The following is a 22,551-nucleotide window of genomic DNA, read 5'->3' on the forward strand; positions in this document are numbered from 1 at the left end:
ACTTCATCTCAGTTACTTCCCAAATCAAATTTGCTCAGTCAGTAAGCCAGGAAACAAAGTGGGATGTGAAAATCCCACTCCATTCTTCCCATCTTGCCTATCACTGCCTTTAGTAGAGAATTAGTATTTGACCTTAACTGACAGCTTTGCTTTCTGTGGTAACAGAGAAGCACCAGGTTCATTGTTACACAGCTAAGATGTATCTTAATGTTAACACTAATACAAAACTTCAAGGAATTCTATCTGAAAAATACAAATGAGGACTTTCAGACATAAAAATGTGGCATTTCTGTATTGCAACTTTTCCTAGAATAGTTATTCTTAAATATCTGCCACAAAAAACTTATCACAGATACATAAAGGAGACAGAACTAAAAACAAAAAGAAAAACACAAGATCAATAGGAAATATTACATGATATCATTATCCCTTATATTAGGCATTTCAAAATGCAGAAGAAAATGTCAATATTAGCATTATGAATCCAAAAATAAACATTCAGAAAAGCCGAAATTACAGACAGAACACAAAGTAGTTTCCTGCATTAAACAACACAGCGAAGTAACACCCCGCTGGCACTATTACTGGGAGATAACTTCATGCCAACATTGTGGCTTTTCCACATGTCGGTTACGAAGGCAGAAATTGTTAGTGAAAACTTAGTACTTTACAGAGCAGCAAAAAAAAAAAAAAAAAAAAAGGACCCCCTCATCTCCCTACCCCCCAACTGATACATGCCAAATCCTTTTCAGAATAAATAATACCTCTCTGAAATCTATTACATCGCACTTCAAGTGTATTTGTGAAGTGTTCAGAAATGTATGTAAAAAGAGCAACTGGGAGCTTCCGTGTCCATGTGTATCATTCAAATGCATGCTACATGCAAGAAGTATTTTTTTCAAAATCACAGCTTTACTGCGGGGGAAGGTGTTAGTCCATTCATTATCATCAGCCAACAAGTTCTGATTTCACGTGTAACCATCACAATCAAACAGTAATGTAGTCCCTTCCCACACTTATATCCAGACACTACTTGCCATATTTCTATTTTTACAAAACTACATTCTGTTATTTCAAGACACTGCAGCTAAAAGCACGTCTAGACAGAATAAAGTAGATTCAACTTCCACTGCATGAATCAACGCATTCTGGACTCTTAAAATGTAGCTACTGTATGATAGACTTTAATGGTAGTACAGCTGCTCACAAAACAGCTAGAGTTGAGAAGTGATCATTCAGAAGTCAGCTTGTCATTTGGGTTGAAGGAGGAGCCGGTTTGTCATTTGGGTTGAAGGGGACCATAAGATATTCCCTTGGATTTGCACTGATCTCCCAGCACAGCGTGGAAAGACATGTTGTCTGTAGTGTCAGTTTTTAGAAGAAGATGTAAACTAGCACACTGGTTTCATTTCATGACCTATTTTACAGCAGATGCAGCAATGACTCCAGCATCATCGCCAAGCTCCTCTTGGGGCACTTACAGCCCCCTTACCTACAAATCCCCCTTGCAGCAGCAAATACTTCCCAGCTTCCCCTGCCAACCTGTTCACCTTGCTCTGTGCTGCAAGGCTGCAGCAGGAGTTAACCCCCCAAACCCTTTTTATAGTGTATTCCTTAATTTTCTGTGCCTTCCATGAGCATAAGGTATTAGTGCCATCAATCAAACCGTGCGGTGGTACATGACTTGGCCCTAGAACAGGCACCATCTTGGAAATGAATGGAAGGATTTAACAGCAATCTCTTTACTAAACAGATATAATTTAAAGATACAGCAATTATTGCTAGGATAGGCTCCAAGATGAAAGGGAAAAATTCTGACTTGAAGTCACAGGAAGACGAATTTTCTCAGTGTTCTAATTAATCAGAAAGTTCATTAATACTGATACTGTTTCATCCATAGACATGCTTCAAATTCTAATAAATACTTCCCCTCCCCCCCCCCCCCCCCCTTTTATTTGGAAGTATGTAGCTAGTCAAACTGAAAGGCATAACATTCTGTCACTCAAACAGAAACAATAAACTAGCTTTTAGATCTCTGGAAAGTTGAGTTTCACTTAGCATATGTTCTGAAATGGCAGATTTAGCTTTTCCCTTAGGCAAATAGGGCTTACTGTAACTTCTGATCTTGCTGCCCAGTTCCATTCAAAAGAGATCTGAAAGTCATTAAGTTCCTGCAGGTTTGGTGGAATCCCACAGCTGGACAGAGACTCAGTGTAGAGGAATAGACAGGGAGAACTCAAAAGCCAAAGCTACAACGCTACTGATGGGTTTCAATGGGAAATCCCTACAGGGGATATCACCCTGCAAACACCCCACCTGCTCAGCAAGCACACATTTACTTGCCAGTAAGCACATGTATAACTACAAAGTAACCAAAAGACAGTGTGGCTTTTGGACAACCAAGAAAGCAAATAAATATCAAAGGTATTGCAACAGGGAGCTTACAGATTTGTGAAGAAGTGGAAGAAACTAGGGAGTGTTGCAGGAAGTCATGGTAGAAAGGAAGATAGGAGCAAATGCATGGAAAAGGCAGATAGGGACAGTACCTGGAATGTTACAGGTAGAGTCTCATGCAGGATGTAACTGGGACCTGATGTTTTGGATATGGATAGTTCAGAGGACTCAAGATAAAGGAAAGGGGATTAAGATGCCCCTCTAGTCACAGATTTCCTTATTGTAGCCCTCCCTCCCCCGAGCTGTCCACCAGACATTCCTTAATTGCTGCTAGGACTAGGCGGTTTCAATCCAAATCCAAGCCTATGCCTGTGCTATCCCAGACAGTAAATAAAGACTGTCAGAATAGCTGCATGAAGCACACAGCTGAAACAGCTAATGGAAACAAAATAATCACAGGCTTCATCCTCATTATCAAGAATATCACACAACATTTAGCCAACCAATTGAGACATGCTGTCACTTCATTTTGATGATGCAGTCAGCTCTATGCTGTTGACCCATGGACTATGCAGGGACCCGCTGATAGCAGTGATGCTCTGCAAATGCAGAAACGTCTATCCATATGGTGCTCATTGCAAGAATGAGCCTCTCTTTATACTCCTGGTTGGATTTCTCACTTACCCTCATTATATGTTATTGAACATTTGCAGGGATCAAATATGCTGAAATATGGAGCCAATTCCATTTTGCCATTCTCCACAGCATTTTTACTCTTCCACCTAAGAGGTTCCAGAAAATTAAGTATAAAGGGCATTTACTTCCTGCTAAAAAGATATAAAAGTTTATGTTTTTCAAACACTTTTATATATTTCCAAAAAGTATAATTGACATATATGTAATCTCTGGAATTCTCTATGAGGCTATTTGATGTATAACGAGTTTTTTCCCAAATCTCAATGGAACCAAAGTGTTTCATGTAAATAAAGGTTTTATTTTCCTCACTTTAATCTATTATGTCACTTAAGATCATTGTGAATCTGAAAATTTAAACTTGTCAAGTTACTGACAGGTTAAAAAAATGTTTGTGGAGCGTGTTTAAATTAGAATACACTTCCTAAAAGAACATGACTCTGGTAACTGTTCTGCTTTTAAAATTCTCTTAGTCTCAATTGTAAAATAGTTTACACATGAAAGTTAAATTAATTCTTCACCTGAAAACTGCAGTTTAAAAATTCTCACTGTAAACTATAATATCTTGCAGGTGTTATTTATCTAGAGTGGCGCAAGAGGACAGTTTAGATTAGAAAACAGAAAGTGAAAGGATTAGAAAACTTTGAATTCAAGGATTAATAATTAACAAGTTGCAAGTATTTGCTTTATTGAATCGGAAAGACAAACTGTCAGCCGCACAGAAATTCACAGTATCTTTATAACCCAGGTAATAGGAAATATTGAACCTGAAAATTGGCACTACTTCTCCCAGCAGAAAAGTTTTCTTGGAATTTGTCCAAGTTAATACAAGGGGTCACACGACACTGCAGTCTCCAGTTTGCTGCTTCAAAGGAATGGGAAAAATAAGATATATATATATAAAAAAAGGTTGCATCATAAGCAAAAAAAAATAAAAATAAATCAAGTGTTCTCATTCAGATGGCAAAACAGGTCTCTAAAATGTTCATGCACAAGTGCACTTCTGCCCTGCCCAACCCTTTTTCTCCTAATTCTTTGGTGTTACAGAGGTATTGCCACCTCTGTCTGATAAGAATGTTTCATCTAAATAGCTTTCTTGAATTCCAGCTCACACACCTTACAAAACAGTGTTTCAGAGAGGTGCCAATATTGTAAGCACAAACTATGTTACATTTTGCTTTTTGAAAAAGTGTTTCATTGGCTGACAATAACATTTAAATGTTGATGCTGACAGTGGCCTGTGAAGAGGTACAGGTGTACATCTCAACTCTCAGATGTACAGGTGTACATCTTCAAAGCTCTCAACTTTGGAACTTTGTGGCTTCTTATCACTTGGTAATAGGCTCTTATTAGTACAAATTTTTTCATTTTACTTTTTTTTCTTTTCTTTTTTTTTTTTTAATACCAAATATTGTCCTTCTTTATTAGAAAACTCCCGGTATGGTTTGCTGTGCTAAAATTCAGAAAAAAAAAAAAAAAAAAGAAAAAGAAAAAAAGAAGTGCTCTATCAAAACCTAAGAATGCCTCAAACAATAAGGAATCAGCAAAATGCACATACAACTAATATTTCTTTTTACATGAAAGCCATGGCTTGTTACAGGCATCAAGAGACTTTAAAGGCATTAATGAGAACATATACGCAAATGGGGACAAGAAGAGGGACTGAAAAGAAGCTTTGGACACACTTTCCCCTCAGAAAATGAGCGGTTGGTGAGGGAACTGGCACTTCGTAAAGCCTGAGGGTAACAGCTGTTACAAGTGACTGACATGCCATGAGAAGGAAAAAACAGATTTAGGTACTGGAATAATGAGCAGAGCGCCCTGCCCAGCACATGCTATAGAAGGATATTTCTGCTTTTCACTGTCAGCCCTGTTTCTAAACCCATGCCCTCCACCAGCTCACAGGAGCAGGCAATGAGAACCACCAGAGCAGGGACTGGGTGTGGGCAGTGGGCTGAGAGCCCTCCTTGAGGTAGCAACAAGCTGCTGGCTCTGCTCAGGCTTGGCCAGGCAAGGAGAGGAGCTTCTCAGCAAGGTGCACCACCAGGCTGCTCTGCCTCTGAACCTCACTCACGCCACCGAGCCATTCCTCTTGCAAGCTCTAAAAATAAATTCACTTTTGGGTAAAGCTCAGTCAGTGTCGGAAGAGCAAACACATACAGAAAGATTCAGAAACAGCGTGGAAAATACCGTATTGTCATAAATGGAGCTTATGTCTGAAGGTTAAGGAAAAAAGTTCACTGACTCTGTTCCTTGCCTGGAATAGGCCAGAATCAACATGAGAGCTTTTGAATACATGTATATCCACTCTACTATTAAATTTAAGCAAAATGCATCATTTTTATTTAAAGAACATGTGTCTGCTCTTTGTTTCACTGTTTCTGAAGTCTTTTACCTTCTTCTATTACAATATTTTAAAATGACTAACCCTGCTCCTCCCTCCCTTTGATCAGACTGTCAACAATGATGTGATCTAATTACCCTCCCCCCCGCCCTTATTTTTTTTGTCTCTAAAAAGCTTTTTCATAGAAAACAAACAAATAAACAACAACAACAAAAAAAAACATTTAAGTGTCAGGACTTTATTAAGCTTGTTTAGACCACTTCAGTCCATACTTATTATGGCCCATTGATGCATACTCACCACCCACTAGCTCTGCCATAGTCAGTTGTGACAATGAGATGCTGGGGGGAGTGCTCCAAATGCTTATAGGAATAAATGTTTGAGTACTTTGGCTCCAAATGAGATTTATAATTGTACAGGTTGTCATGCTAAACCATCTTGATCCCAATTCCAGACTGCAATAACTCACAACCGAAACCTTACTTCCCAGACTCCTTAGACGCAGGAGAAGCTGGGCTATCCCTAAGGCGGTGTCAGCTGACGAAGGCGATGTTACACCTTAAGTAACACTTTCTGCTGTTTTAGAACTTGATAAAAACAAACAGAAAACAGATTTGACTGCCCAGATTCTACATTTAAAATTATTTTTCCTGTCAGGAACTATTATCTGTTCCCTATCTATGATGCGCAGACATGCGTGCTTACACATTCACACATGGTTTTTACAGTTTGGACATTTTTAATGGATTTGTAACTGTAGGTAGTGTTGATACATGTACTATGAAATTTTGACAGGACTGATAAAACCTTTGAAATCTGATTTATAAGTCACCCTGGAGGATACATTAAATCTTGCTAAAAGGAAGCTAAATGGGGAAGCTAACGTAGTTAAACCCTTCCAGGCTGAATGGTAAACAGAGATACCATACTGGAGCCCAGAGCAAATATATGTCACCTATCAAAAAAAGATTTCAAAAAGTGGAAAAGGAAGACAGCAGAGCTAAACTGCAGTACACAAGGGGTTATTGGAAGCAAGGAAACATCCTTCTGGAAGCTGGAGTCATGTCCAAATGAAGGAAGTAGAAAGACTCATCAACTACAGCAGGTTAGATGAAAAACAAAACAAAACAAAAACCAACAACCATAAATCCAAAGCAAACTCAAAACGTAATACAGCAAGCCAAAATACAGCCTGAGAAATGACTTGCAGAAGACATGAGAATTAACAACAACCCCTTTTTCATGTTTGAATTCATAGCCTACCACTCTGGCCAATAGATGATCAAGGCATAAAAGGAGCTCTCACAGGCCACAGCAGAAAATAATTGAGTATTTTGAGATGTGCACATAGAGAACACAGGGCCCAGGGAAGCCCCCAGAACAGAACACTTCTTTAGGAGGGACTACATACATTTCACACTGAGGTTTCTGTGTAATTTACGGAACAAACACATGAAGAGTAACAAATGGTACGGATCAGAAGACGTTTATCAAAGACTTCATAAGAAACTTAGAGGTGAAACAGCATTTTGACTGTCTCTTAAAATTGCCTCATTATCAGAGGACAGGAAGAGGGCTAACATTGTCAGTTTTATAAAGGGCTCCACAAAAAACTCCCAGTTACCTGACAACTGCACTTGGTAAATTGGTAGAAACTATTAAAACGAACAATACTACCAGACACACAGATAATATGATATATAGGCTAGTCAGCACAGCTTGTTGACTTGTGGAAGCTTGAAAATTTGGTCTAAAATTTGTTTGTTTTCAAATAATAACCCCACTACAAAACTCTTTTTTCTTAGTATTTCAGAAAGCTGTTGCAGACCTGGAGGTAAGCTCCTCATTCCTTCTTAAAGTTCCCTCAAATGGGAGCTGGCATCTCCCATTACATGGACTGCAGGATCTGCTAAATCACAGGATACAGTAAACTGAGCTGACTATGGAGTCCTACCCATAAGATCGCATTTCCTTAAGTTTGTCATTGCCTGGCAGATGATCAGAAAGAAAATGCCCTTACTCATAGGCTTACAGAGGCTTGGATATACAAAAAAATTCTGAAGTCATTTCTGCTTGACATCAAACTATCAGACTTGTATCTGCAAGCAAGATAAATACATTCATGGTGGGGAAAAAAATCTGTTAAAATATGCAAATGCTTTCAGACTTGCATGTCGTTGATACTTTGGAAAGGTTTTGTGCGCCCACGATGTTTCTCCTTTCAATGGTAGTAGGGGACACGTCCAAATCACTACCTCAGCAGCTGCTATTCCAAATGGTACTCAACAGCCTCAGAAATGAACAGCATCAACTTCTTCAAGTATGTATCAATGAATAAATCTGTTCTGAAATGTTTACTAGTGAAGAGTCTGATCATCAAGGATGGGGAAAGTCAGTATCAGACTAAATAACTGTTGGAACACAAATGCAGGATAAAATTGCTCCCATCACTGACGTTACTTGGAGTCACTTCACTGGTTTAAGCATAGTTCTATTCTAACCCCAAGCCTGAACGTAGCACATATCTACATTTGGAGGGAATGAGTATATATGAGAAAGGAGGGAAAAGCAAAGAGAAATGTAATTCAACTGTAGTGGGACAAAGCATTCCCTAAACTACTTTTATGAAGGGAACCACAACATATAGGAAATTTGTGACACTGTATTTTACCAAACAAAAGGGAAAAAATGTTCTAAATATGTCTCTTATATGGGCAAAACACCCCAAGTTACCGTCTAAAAAATTGTGAATATTTATTGAAAAATCTCTTTTTTAAACTCCATGTTGATTTTAGTTATAGCCCCTGGTAGTAAATAAGTGGTTTCATTTTTCTGTCATTTTTGTCCCCCAGTTATGAAACAGGCACTGTGAGGCTTAGTTAAGGATTTACAGAATGATGCAAAAAAAAAAAAAAAAGATTAAAAAAATCCTGCTGATAATAAACTCTTGATTATTACATAAGAGCAGTAAATCCAGTACTTCTGAAGTTAACATATTTCTTACAAACCATAGACAGTGATGGACTTTCTGTAAGACACATCACTTTCAGACTAATTTGTGTACATTTCTGTTTTCTAGACACTCTGGAAGCTTTCAATCAATACACTACTGCCAGGAGTCAGCATGCAGTTTTCTAAAGCTGCTTAAGAGATGAAGCTGAAAGCCTTTTCCTGTAAAAGGAATGTAAATTACACTACTCAATTACACTTACAATCATTTTATATTGAGTTTTTTCATCTTTAATTTTTGAGAAGTCTGTTTTGATAAGCTTATTATGCATATTGATAAGACTGATCAATTATTTTAAAAACTTGAACTGAACCAAACTGCCCCTCATTTTCACCATTTAGGCTAAAGTACTTGCCAATAACTGTGAATAATATAAATTTTAAATTACACCCTTCAGTGAATATATTTATTACTGTCATATCTGCACAAGAGGAAGCAATTGCAAAACCAAGCGATGACACGTACTCATCAAGCCAAAAGAGATCAAAGGAAGTGAAACAAATACAAGACAGAGAAGGCTTTCATGAGTCAAAGCCCTCTACAGCAGCTCTTTGAAGGCAACGTGCCTCCTCCTTAGTTAACAGAATTAAAGAAGAAATGGCTGGAAGGAGTGGGGGGCGCATTCCTGCTATTTTCCTAAACATTCCTGCTGATATTTTCTTAAACTTACACATGCATTCACTCAATACATGTAATTAATAACAGTGTCAATTCTTCACCCTTTTGACTGGAGTTTACACCAACTATGATAATGCTTCCAGTATTCTTCAAGTTACAAGACTTTGGACCCCAAATTGTTATCTAGTCTGCATTTACACAGTCACCAACCTGTTTTCATGGAAAAGCCACTGTCTCCTTATAAATATCTCAGCATAAATAAAAATGCAGTAATTATTATATATATGTTTTAACAACATTCAGCAATGTAGACCTCCAGCCCTGAGTGTACTTTTTACATGCATGGTAGGAATTCTTCTAACTAATAACAAGCTGTTTTGTTTCACAAAGTTTTACTGAAATGAATCAGCTTATCTTCATGCTGTTTTACCCTTTTATTATTTGTTTTCTTTGTTTAACCACAACACGTTCGGGTCCTGTGCTAAACAACACCAAACTAAATAAAAGAAGAAAAAAAAACTTGAAAATTCAGATTCAGGTTTAAGTCTCTGATGACAGAAATGTATTCTTTCTCTGAAAGGAGGGAGCAACCAGCCTTCAAGAATATGTTCAGCAGAAAGGCAAAAAGAATAAAAAAGGAAGCTTAGTGTTACTTGACAAATGAGTATAATTAATGCTATATTTCTACACCTTTCAAGCTGATGATCTACATTACTGTAACTTAACAGAATAGTGGTCAGGGATAGTTATTCCAGAATATTTCTGTGTCTGAACACTATTTTGTCATTACAGCTCTTAAGACCGTATGTTCAAATAATTTTAACGTGCAAATAAACCCATATATAAACTGTACATACCTGCCAAATTTTGTAGTTCTAGCAGAAATTGCACAGTATGCATTGACTTCTTAAGTCTCCAGTGCTTAAAGCTTTACTGTTACATTAATCATTAAAAATAATACCTTTAACCCTTTGTGGTTGCACTTAAAATTTATTTTTTTAGCTTTATTTTTAAAACCAATGGTATAAAGCAATGTAATGGATTTGGGAGATTTTTTTTTCTTGATCAAATCAAATAATCCATCACTTCTGAAAGGAAATAAAACAACTGTTTAGCAATGTGACATAGCATTACCCAACAGCATGCACAGAAAACACTTTCCTTTTGTGTTCGTGATACTTTTTCACACTGCATGAGAAATCACAAACTGCAATACAGAAATCCACTATGGCTATCACACCAGGAGCTGCACCGATGGAAACGCAGCTCTTGGAGTTCCACCTTAAACCTCCTATCCTTGACATCCCATTCTATCTATCATATATGTACCTAAAATGCTGCTGTTGCATAGGATGCTTCTTCAATTTGAGGGTCAACTTTTAGTTCAATCACAGGAAGAATAGGTATTATCTAGTTTTTCCACAACCAATAAGTGACGCTTTTGGATATATCTTAGACCTCCTCTGCTTGTCTGCTCCCTCAGAAATGCTTGATATGGCCTGAACCCAATGTGGACTAATGACACAATGTTTGTTAACACACCATCAGTGCACCTAGGGCTTCTCTCTTTAACATGCTGAGATGTACTTATCTACTACCAAAATGCCTGGACTTCCTACGTTAAAAACCTATAGATTTCTTCCTTGCTCAATGCCTTGGTCTGACACAGCAGCCCACTTTGTAAAGAGAATCCAGAAATCTCTACTTTTCAGTCTACACAACCTAAGTCAAAATATCCCCTTCTCCCGTCTGCATAATTTCAAAAAACCTAATTAGTTGGACATCTATATGCCTCAGTCCTTCTCCAGTTCATCAGTTTTATTTCTCAGGGGTTTACAGGTTTAGTGCTGTTAGTGTCATAACTGAAGAGGAAAAAAAAACATGCTTGTCAATCACCATTTCCATAGCTTTAATTTGTCTCCGAGCCCCAGACACTCACCCATGAATGTTGCAGTTTCATTCACGACAGCCACTCCTATTTAAGTCATCACTTATTTTTATTCTCTGAACTTAAGCAAAATTTCCAACACATATTGATATGTTAGAGGAAGGAGGATAGAGGTTAGAGGATATGGTCAGAGGAAGCTTAAAATTGAAATTTGTCCTTCTGTTTTGTTAAGACATCAAAAAGGTCAATATTCTTTCAGTAAATAATTTTGTCAACACAGAACAACCTAACTGTGTGTTTCAGATTGCTAAATAAAACAGAGAGCTATCACAGCATGAAGCCAAAAGCTGTCCATCATCTTGGTTTGCCTGGCAAGAGATCAGGAGTTATGGAGAGCATGCTCTCTCGAGAAACAGGTATTTATACAAATTATGTATAATTTAAGTCTTGTACATAATCCTTGGAAATTCGTCATCGATGAATTGACATATTATATATCTATGATATAAATGCACCAAATATTAAATATGTTATGTACCAGTACTTGGAGGAGGGGAGGTTTCCTGTGCAGCCTATAATAATTTGCCCCATCATAACAGCAGATGCTGCTTTAATGGAAAATGCATAAAAATACTCAGATAAGCAACCACCCAATCCAGCAAGCTGCTGATTTAGTACCTCAGTGCAGTGGGAACAGAAGGTACCAAGCAGCTTGAAGGGTCAGGACTGAATACCTTGTGCTCATAAAGGGGTTTTCATTGAAAAACAAAATCATTTACAAACAATTAATTCAGCTTTATGACACTTCCATGCACTGAAGAATAATAAAAAAAGTCCTGGATTTTACAGAAATTTGATTGCAACATTCACTTTTTTTTTTTTTTTTTTGTAAAGCCCTAAATCTTGGAACCTTATATGAAAAACTCTGCTCTAGCTCTTAGAGGTTCATTAATTGCTAGCCTTAATAAATGAATCAAAGAGACTGAAATGTGATCAAACTAGAGCTGGATCATAAATCCAGCTGGGTTGTATGTTCATAGAGCAATGAAGAAGAATGGAAAAGCTTTTCATTCTGAAGAAGAAAGAGGATTTTAGACAAGTCTGATTGTTTTGACTTCTTTGACTGATTTTTGTGCACCGAGTTAACAACATAGCACAGAGAAGTTAGACAACTTTCTCCCTGATCTACTCTGAGTTGCCAAGGCAGAAACAGGTGAATGCTCCATGTGTCATTAACTCTATACACGGCTCTATGTAGTACACACCCTTAATAAGATCTTCCCATCAGAACTCTTTGCAACATAGGTGTGGGGGTTTTGGTGTTTTTTTTTCTTCTTTTTTTTTTTTCTTGTTTTTCTTTTTTTTTCCGTTTGTTTGTTAAATCTGGAGCAATGAATGTCAGCACCCCATATTTCAACCCTCAAATTTCTCCTATCTTTCAGAAGCTGTTGGCTGTAGAAAGCATGACCTAGAAGTGTTGATTCAGCAGTAACTCTACCCGCTATATTTGTAAGAACAGCAACAGTAGGTCAGATGGGTAGATTATCTCCCACAGTGACTATCAGTGGATACCTAAAGAAGAGTAAGAGGATATGGCAAGCATATAGTGTATATACCTCACCAGTGCAGTTTCCCAGCCTACATACAGCTCAGGGACTTTAGACAGAAATGATACACCATTGTGCTTAACAGCACTGGATGAATGGCCTATAAAGTCATCTAAACATGCTGAAAGCCCACATCAGTCATGAGCATCTCTATTTTTATGTGTTAAAGAGTTTCATGGATTATATATGCCTCTATGCTAGGCAGTACCCAACCCTGAACTCCCAAATGCGGGTTGGGATGTTTACTATTAATCTACACATTCTCACACACGATATGTAGACACTACCTACTCCGTATTCAACCTGAATTGATATCCAGCACTCCTCAGGTTTCACTGTACACATTTTTCCACAAGGTGATGCAGGACCAGCCACCCTCAAGAGGCAGGGTTAAATATATTTCATTCTGAACGAGGCAGTACTTCAGCCACACACAAAAATACTACTGCCTTTAACAGCAACCATGTATATTCCTTGGAAAAGTTGAAAATGGAGGATTTGCCTGGGCCTGAGGGATGATTCCCTCATCCTCTCCTCATTGCTTTGGGGCACACTGATCTAGTTTATTAGGGAATTAAGGTGGATTCAGTGCAGCTCCACACAGCAGGAAAATATTACAATGTAGATTCAGTGTCTTTTGATGGAAAATTTAATGTTTAAAGAGCTGGTGGATTCCTTTTGCTTTTGAATAGAGCATAGGCCCTCCAGAATATTGCTGGTAGAGAACCATATTCTCCCAGGAACTTCTGCCTGCCCTTGCAATGGCCATTCCCAGTATGCACACCGATGACACGTGTTTTTCATTTTTCTTTCTTGACATAAAATGAAGCCAAACATTTAACCAATTGATCTGTCAAGATAAGACAAATTTTTAGCAATTAAACATCTGCTCAACAAGCTCAATCTCATTTACAAACTAAGTTCTCTAACTCTAGCATTTGATTTTCTTCTTTGATGAAATAAAAAACCATAACACCACAAACACACTTCCACCACAAAGACACTTCATAACTTTATTTTTTTTTTTTTTAAAGCTAAGAGCAATGTTTAAACACAAGAAGGTGAGAAGAAAGGAGAGGAAAAGCTACATGACAAGCTTGTAAGAACAAATTCAGAAATATGACTTGACACGTAGGTCATGGTAGGTGACGTGTGATTTCCTGACGGTAAGAAAGGGCCCACATAGTACTTTCCATACTGTCAGTACCAACACTATAACTGAGACACCTTGTCTCGGGGGAATCAGACTGCTAGATAATGATATCCTCAGAAGAGATGTCTTATTTACTGAACTAATTGTTTTGTGATGACCTTGACCAATAACAACAGGAGTGAAGCAAGGGACACTTGCACATTCTTCTGCATTTTAAAAGCCCCTTAACTTGTCCTTACCTCACCAAATGCATGAGACCTAGTTTCATCCCCATCACCAGCAAACTTTAAAGCACATCAGTGTTGCAAGGACACTATTGCAGCATCAGTTTTCTGGTACCAGAACTACAGTCACTTTCCAGCCCCGGGATTTGGATTATTGCTGAGTAAAACAGGGTGATAAAACTATTATTGCTGAACTGTGCATGATTCATAGTTTGTAATAACTACCTCCAAATATAAAACTCGAATTTACATTCTCATAATCAAAGGTCAGAAAAAGACAGCAAGAATGGGTTATTATTCCTAGCAGTTAAAGCTATATGTTTACACAAGCTACTGTATGTAATTCTTAGACAAACTGTGACTACACCTGTGAAGAATGTGACATACACAGAACTACAGATTTGTAGCTTCTTGTATAAATCCTGCTACATTTCCCTGCAACAAAAGCTTCTTCATGCAATATTAATGTGCCATTCCTTAACACACAGTTCTCCAAATATTTAATCTCTGAAGTACCTCTTTGTTTTGTAGGAGAGAAGAGCAAACGACAACAGACTGGCTCCCCAGCATGGGAATGCCTTCTGCCAGCACTCAGCCTTGCAAGCGAGGCAAACCCTGCTATGGCTGCCCTTTAGCCAAAGGGATGCTTTGGTTGTATATATAAACAAAGTGACTCAAAAAACCCGTATTTCTTCACCTAAAACAGCAGGTTAAAAACTTACCTACACACAATAGTAGCCAAATGATTATAATTTGAAAAGTGCCTTGTGAAACACTATGGGTGCAGCCGTACAGGAGGATTGTGCATATTTTAAAATATTCCTTCCTATCATTGCTCAGTGTTTGGCATAGCTAAACCTTCTTAAAACCATCAAACAGAAGGCAAGGACTAGTCAACTGAACTGGTATCCAAAAAGGTCATCATGACAGCATGAAAGACTGTTTGTCTGATCCTACACATATGCCTCTGAAACAAGCATATCCATAAGAGAAATAAGACTTTTGCTTCACCAAGTATAAATATAAGCTAAATTGTGAAGCAGAGATGTATTATACCAGTTTCCAGTATGTTTTATTCTCAGTAATCACAGCCTACATATTCAGTAGCTAACTGTTGGATCAATCATTACATCAGGATGGGGTACTTTGCCATTATTCCCTTTTGAATTTTCATTATTTTTAATAAGAATGGTGAGTTTTTTTATAATCACCAAATACAAAAGACTTCAGCTTTAATTTAGAGCAAGAACACCCTGGCCAGCAGAAGCTTGGCATAAGGAACAGGAAGAAAAAAAAAAAAAGGAATAAAAAAAACCACTCTTATTGCCCTTTTAAAAATCAGAAGTAACACCTTATCAGCATAATGGCAGCGTTATTTAAATAGCTTTCATGTACCATTTTCACAACACTATTTCTATTAGATCATTGAGAATAAACATCTGTTTTCATTTACTAATCTTTTTCCCCAATTAGAATCTCTCTGAATCTGTGTACAACAGTAATTTCATTTCTTCTCACTTGCTAGCATCTTAATTAAAATCAGCTTGTGTTGACTTTCATTTTTACAATATATCTGCCTATTTCACATCATAGCACCTTCATGACCCCTAGAGAGTCATGAGCCTTTAATATTTTATTTTGACCTTGTTAAGTTACCAGAACCATCAAAGATTTTTCTTCTTCCCTCAGTAAGCCATTTTTTATCCTGAAATGCACAGTATGTGTGAAAATACATAGTTGAGAACTATGCTGCCTTTGAACAACATACCTCTGTTCATTTATGAAAAAAAGCAATTTGTCGTTTTTCAATTTATGACAAGAATGAGTTTTCAAACCATAAACTTCATTATTAATTTAGGATCACTGGTTAAATGATACTTAAATGCCTTTTTCCGTGAGCTTCGGGACAGAAAATTATAGTTTTCGATTTTCAATTTAAAAAAAAATCACCAATAACTGGCGATTTTAAAAGAAGAATTTATAACAGTCATCTTTTATATAGATATCAGAGTTTACAAAAGCTGGAGGTTTGTAGGGAGAATAGGCATCTTAGAGCAGCTAATTATTCTATACAGCTGAAAAGTAAAAATATGTAGACAAGACACACAAGCCCATCTCCAGGCCTGCAGCAGAAAGCTCACCTATGCGTTTCCAACTCAGTCATATGGCCTAGTGACAGCTATTACCTGGGACACAAACAGCACGTGAAGAAGCATCGGCTCAGGTGGGAAGTGGAAAGGTGCACAGCTATCCCTTCAGCATCCATGGCTTCTCTGGCACCTGAAAATTTATCTGTGGAGCTCTGGGTACACCAACAACATATTTTTATATTTGCCTTGTAAAGGCAAAGATTTTGGCACAGTCTGAGTCCTGCTGGAAGAGAAAGCCTAATGGCACGCTACCCTCTAGCAGACTTGCATTTATACTTGCCTTTGGTGTGGATGCAACTATCTCTCTTACCTGACAGATCCAAGCTCTCTAACCTTCCTGCCCACTACAGGGAGGCTATCTGGCAGAAGGCTTCTCACACAGAGCTCTTTTTCAGAAGAACTCAAAGTCTTGAAGGCAGCTGGGATTTCCAGCCATTTTGCTAGCTTAGGATGGCACAACAGTGAGGAGGCTGAGACATCTGACACCCATAAATGGAGACAGGTTGGGAAGCATGCTGGATTTTTTTGTTCCTCAGAAAAGCAGAGGAGAGGTACAGAGGTATCTTCAAGCAAGACTGAATTCAAATTCCACAAAGTGGAGCCTGAAGTTCATCAGTCATGAACAATCAGTATTTGGCTGCTGGGTAAACTGGAGACAGCTGGTGATGAAGGGCGAGAAGTAAAAGGTTTGACAGGAGAAGATGAGAAGTTTCAAAAATAGATAAATAAAAATAAAATAAAATAAAAAAGATCAAAATGAGTGAGAATAAGGGTCAGTACTAAGATGGGGAGCAGCAAGGGAATAGGTCTGTCTTAAGGAGAAAGCAGCATGAAGGAAAGCACAGAAACATGTACAGTCCTCTTTCAAGGACAGGATAGCAAAAAAAGATGCCACTTGTGGTTGAATCAGCACTTCAGCTAGAGAAAATCACAAAATTTAAGGGGCTTGCAAGGCATAAAGCTAACAGACCACCTGGGCATTTGCTATAGAAGAGATTGTGGGAAAATGAAGTGGAATTCCCAGTGAAAGTAATTATAATTTGAGCAGTTCGTATGCTTTGCAGATTTACCCAAGGTCCAAAGAAGAGTACTTAATTTAACTGCTTAGCAGATCCACCTTCTTCCCTTGGCACGGTATATCCTTTTCTCCCCCAGACACATTTAAATGCAAGTGTTAGTAACCAAAGAGCAGCATAGGTTCTGTCTCCAAAAGCAGAGAGTTATATATGGAGAAATGCAACACAAATATCCACTGCTCTCTCCTGTAGATTTTGTTGTCACCAACTGCTAGCTTACTGAAAAAAAAAAAACATCATAGATTCCAGTCAGATGGGCCCCATGATGAGTACCTAGTGCTCCTGAACTACGATTAGCCTCCTCATAGCTGTTCTTGGGACCAACACCAAAACCACTAACTGAAGAAGAGACAGGGTATCAAGCTGTGAAAGCAAAGGAGTAACACATCCCTAAGTACTAATACTTGCATTAACATTAGTTTATATCTCATAGGTCTTCAGACATGTCAGCAGCCCATTTGCTACAGTTACAATGAGCCACCCTGACACGCCACTTTGCAGGCAGTACTTACAAATGACTGCTCCAGGACAGAACGAAATTCTGGTCTTTACACAGACACAAGTTCAAGTGAAGGCTATAAATCCCACTTGCACCTTTACAGAAGTGTAGGTGGGAAGGCAAAATATCTACACCATAAAATTCTTGGCCAGCTTTCTCACATGACATGTTCTTGAATTGTTTAGCATTTTGACTTGTTGAACATTCTCATTGACATGAACTGGCAGGAATCAAAACAGAAACATGACAAGGCAAATGGTCATTTGCAGAAACAAATTCCCATGTTTCAGCACCAGTGTTCATGAGCTAACTTTTTTCACCCTGCCCAGGGCTTCATGGGGCTACTTTGTTCCTACAATACAGCTGTGCTTACCAGAATAATGAATGTCTGTTTTTAAAAAAGGAGAGTAGAGATGAACATTAAAGAATGGAGAACTATCTGTATTTTCAGAAAGGTATGTAAGAGATGGAAGAAATCATCCCTTTAAAAAAAAGGGGAATGAAAATTCCCATCTGCCATTCAAACGCTAATTCCCACTATTATCACTCAGTCAATAAAACCTTTTACTTCTTAGAAGACAGATTCTAGCTAACCCTTGCCTTTCCATACAGGTAGTAGAGCCTAAACGAAATCTTAGAAAGAACCTTAAGATGCTCAGCACCACACTGTGTTCAGATGGACCAGAATCTGGCTATCAATCAGCTCAACATGTACTCACGCATATGCCCCCTTCCTACTAGCTAGTACCCTGACAAGTACCCAGAAGAAATTAAGGAAGACTTGGTTGTTAACTATCACATTGTAGTGCTCAAAACTAACCACATATTTGGATGTTATAGACACTACTTTCTGGACTTCTGTTGTTACCTCAAAACAAGAGCAAACTCTGGCAGTGCTCTCAAATTTGAATTATTTATATGCTCTCAAGAAGAACAGTCCTATTTATTTTCAGAATGTTTGTGTATGGGTGTATCTTAAGATACATATATATGCACACATATATATATATATTTTTTTTGCTGAAGCTAAAAATGCATTTGCAAGTATAGTCTAATAGTATAGTTCAAATTGTTCCTAGATTATTTCAAGATCTGAATTATATGAGCAATGTTTTAATTTGGCTTCAGAAGTTCTGTTTGAGGTGGACAAACACTACACTGCTCCTAGAAATGGACAAATGATCCAGCAGCACATTATGTAGCTTGATCAAGGCCAAGCATCAAGTCAGTGGTACAGCTGAGTACTGCAACTTGGTGTTCTGCCATCAGCCATGAACTTTATTTCTATTAGTAAAGTGTAGCGTAGTGCTATAATCTTCCCTCTTCTCCTGAGTAGAAATAATTATGTCATTTGGAAGTCTTCATACTGGTAAGTTAAACATACACATAAATTCTACCAAATTAAATTTAAAAGCAAGACTGTTTGGTTAGATTATGTAAAAAAGTATGCTCTAAGACTTGCTGAGTTCTGAGAACTGAAACCACAGACAGCCAAAATACAGCTGCACATAGTCAGATATGGTGTGTCTGCTAATATTGGAAACTTCAGCATGCTGCAGCAAATTTAACTTCTGATTAGTACATATAAAGAAAAAAAAAACACACCACAGACTGAATGCACTGGGAAGAAAAAAAAAAAAGCACTCCAACATTGTAAAGTATGAAAGTGAAGGGCACTCTGTTATTTTATGAAGCACTTGACAATATTTATTAGTTGCATTACTGTGGCATCTAAGAGCCCCAAGCGTGGGCCAAGGCTCAGCTGTTCTTGTCCTTGCAAAAAAATACAAACCAAAATATAGACCACAAACTGCTGAAGGCTGTAGCAAAGGGCTTCATACAAAGCAGAGAGCTGTCAAGAGCCAGCCCCCCTAACTTTCAAATATGTGCATCTGCTCAGAGCTCAGTTCCCAGGCTAGACGCTAAGCTTGGCGCTGGATTCACCTAACTGCAGGTGAAGCCACCTCGAGTTAGCCAATACCAAATGCCCACACTTATCATGTTTCTGAACTCCCACTCTTCTTTTCAGATCAGGCATTTGAACCCAGACTGCAAGGGTTCAGTGTCGGATGAATCCTGGGGCCTGACTCAGTACAGCCTGAGGGGATTCAGAAGCCTGTGCTGAGCAATGTTTCTCAGAGGCTGGCACAACGTGCCAGAAAGTCTTGGAGACTCACAGAGTACAGAAGCTAAGCACACAGGGAACATGCTTCTGCAGCTTAATGCTTAGATCACCAAGGAGGAGAATCATGGGTTCCAGTCCAGCTTTTTAGGGTTATTTCTGTGTTTTTCACATAACTGAGATGTAAAAATCATATACACAATCCATCAAATAAAAGTCACATTGCCTGGATGAGGACCTTAACTAGTAGGCTACTGAGTTGGGTAGACTCTTGCTTGTTTTCATTCCAGTCTTGCGACTCTTGCATCATGAATGTGAACACAACACAATTTCTCATGCCTACTTCTTTTAGGTGCTTTCTAGTTTAGGCAGTCAGGGCTTGCAGTGTTAGTGTTTGCTATTAAAAGGTTTGGAATAAATATGTATTTTAAGGAGCCAGTTCCTTCTTTGGATCTGGCTGTAAGTGGCACATACTGGAACAGGGACACATATAGTAAGTTGTGTAAGTCATACACCATCTTTAAAAGAAACATTTGCTCGTTGCTTTTTAAATTTATTTATATTTTCTACAGTTGTATTGATAGCCAAAGGAGCTTGTCTGCTTTTCACAGCACATATTGCTATGTTTAAAAAGAGCTTTTACAAATTCTCAGTCTGGCACCTCACATAAAACACTGAGTCACAAGTCCTTTGAACCCCAAAGTTGTTCATCCCTCTATTTACTTCTTCAGCCCAATAAACACCAGGATAACGCTGAGGATACGCTCCCTGCCAATTCCTTCTGGTCTACTATCACTCACGCATTAAAATAACAACTCAATGAGGTAAGAAGCAGACGGCGGTACTATTATACCACGGCTTTCCATTTCAGACCGCCTCGCTCACAGACGCAACTTTTCTGTTTCCCGGCGTTAGGCGGGATGCCAGCCCCATGCCACCACCACCGATCCCCAGGGCAAGCAGCGCATCCTCAGCCACCCGCACGGCCCCCGCGCGTGTAATTTATTTTATATTTTGACCCGGAACGTTTTTAGTTAATTACTGAGTTCGTTTTCAACCGGGAACCAGTTGCGGGTATTCTAAAGTGTTTCAAAACGCCCTGGGTGCCGCGACCCGCAGCCAGGGGCACTCCCGGCGGCAGTGCCCTGAGAGGGGTGCGCTGTGCCCGGGGGGAGCGCAGGCGGGTGAGGCGGTCCCCGAATGTCCCCCGCCCCCCCAAAACGTGCCCGTGGGAGCCGGAGGGCTCTCCCGGTAACCTGCCGAGAGGGTGGCTGACACCCCCCTCCTTGACCCCACACAAAGGCAGAGGGGAAGGGTTGGAGCTGGGGGCGAGCCGAGCCCCGCCGCCCCCGCAGGGGTATCGGGGAGAACAGGGGGGGCACCGCGGAGGAGCTCGGGGCAGGCGGGACGGCGAGCTGCGGACAGGTAAAAATGGAGGGAGGGGAGACACCGCTGGCGAAACTTACCGGAGGAAACGGACGAGCCGGACAGACTGGAGTTACTGGATGCTGCCATGGTCCCTCCTCCTCCTCCTCCTCCTCCTCCTCCTCGCCCCTTAGCTGCGAGCCCCGCGCGGTGCCCCGCTGCCGCCCGGCCGCTGCTGCCGCCAGCCCATGGCCAAATGCCACCGCCCGCGCCCCGCTTCCTGCGCCGCCGGGGAGCGGCAGGCGGCGGAGCCCCGCCGGGGCGCTGCCGGCCGCGCCGCGGGGCTGGGCTGGGCGAAGCTGCTCAGAGGGGCCGGCAAAAGGCCCCGCGGTGCTTCCAGCGCCCCTCTCCGCACGGGGAGCGGGGTCACCTCGCGGCGGGGACGGGAGAGCCGCCCTGCCTGCCTGCGCCTTGCCTTGCCTCGCCTTCCCTCCTCCTCCTCCTCCTCCCTTCCCTTCCCTTCCCGTCCCTTCCCTTCCCCGCCTCCTGGCGGGCAGCGCTGACAGCCCGCCGGGGGGGACCCGCCGCCGCCGCCGCTCCCCCCGCGCACACAAAGAAAGCGGCGGCGGGCAGGGGGGGTCCCGCTCCGGTGAGCCCCGGTGGCCCCACCGAGTGGCTGCCGAGCCCCAGTCCTGCACGGGGCTGGTGGCCAGAGCGGCTCCTGCCCGGTACCGGTGCCCGTGCCCCCGCCGGAGCCTGTTGAGCGACTCGGCACGGCTCTGCCGCCGAGGGGGCTCCGCGCCCCCATCAGCGGGGCTGCGCACCTGGGGCAGGGCATGTGTCAGCCCTTTGTCTGCCTGCTGCTTTCCTCCTCCGCCTGGCACCTCTCACCCTCACATTTCTTCCCCCCCTTTTTTTTTTTTTTTAAATTATTTTTCCGCACATGGCTTCCGCTTTCTTAAAAAAGAAGCCAACACCCTCCCGCTCCCGGGCTCTCCCTGCAGCTCCCCGGCTCTCCCTGCCACTCCTGGGCTCTCCCTGAGCCCAGCAGGGGCCGCAGGTGGTGCGGTGGGGGGGCCCGGCCGCAGCTGGGGCCCGGCGGCTCGGGTGGGGGCCGTGGGGCCCCCCACGGAGGTGCCTGGCAGCCGTGCCGAGGGCACTGGCCTGCCTCTTAATGGGCGACTTCCAAAGAGGACGAGCCAAGAAAGCATCAGTTGAAAGCTCCTCTCTGCTGACCGCTCTTTATGTTTCCTTCATAGCGCTTTATTACCAGCCAAAGCTTCCATCTCATTTTATTAAATGAGGGCAAAAAGGCAGCAGGAAGGTGGTCAGCTGTCAGATGGTTGTCAAAAGCTGAGCGGCATGGCAAGTCTTGTTGGCATGTGATCTGCAAGAAGCCTCTAACCCA

The 22,551-nt window shown here is 40.7% G+C and overlaps 1 protein-coding gene across 1 annotated transcript in view; it reads right to left on the reverse strand.

Annotated features, from left to right (window-relative positions):
* Window positions 1–21,678, reverse strand: part of CHN2 (chimerin 2) — a 165,796-nt gene extending 144,118 nt beyond the window's left edge. The window contains exon 1 of the mRNA XM_083823554.1: window positions 21,245–21,678. Within this exon, the coding sequence (XP_083679680.1) occupies window positions 21,245–21,293 (49 nt within the window). The 5' untranslated portion in view covers window positions 21,294–21,678. The remainder of the gene's footprint in view (window positions 1–21,244) is intronic.
* Window positions 21,679–22,551: the final 873 nt, after the last annotated feature.

The sequence above is a fragment of the Anser anser genome (assembly GCF_964211835.1).
Source record: "Anser anser genome assembly, chromosome: 2".
NCBI lineage: Eukaryota > Metazoa > Chordata > Aves > Anseriformes > Anatidae > Anser > Anser anser.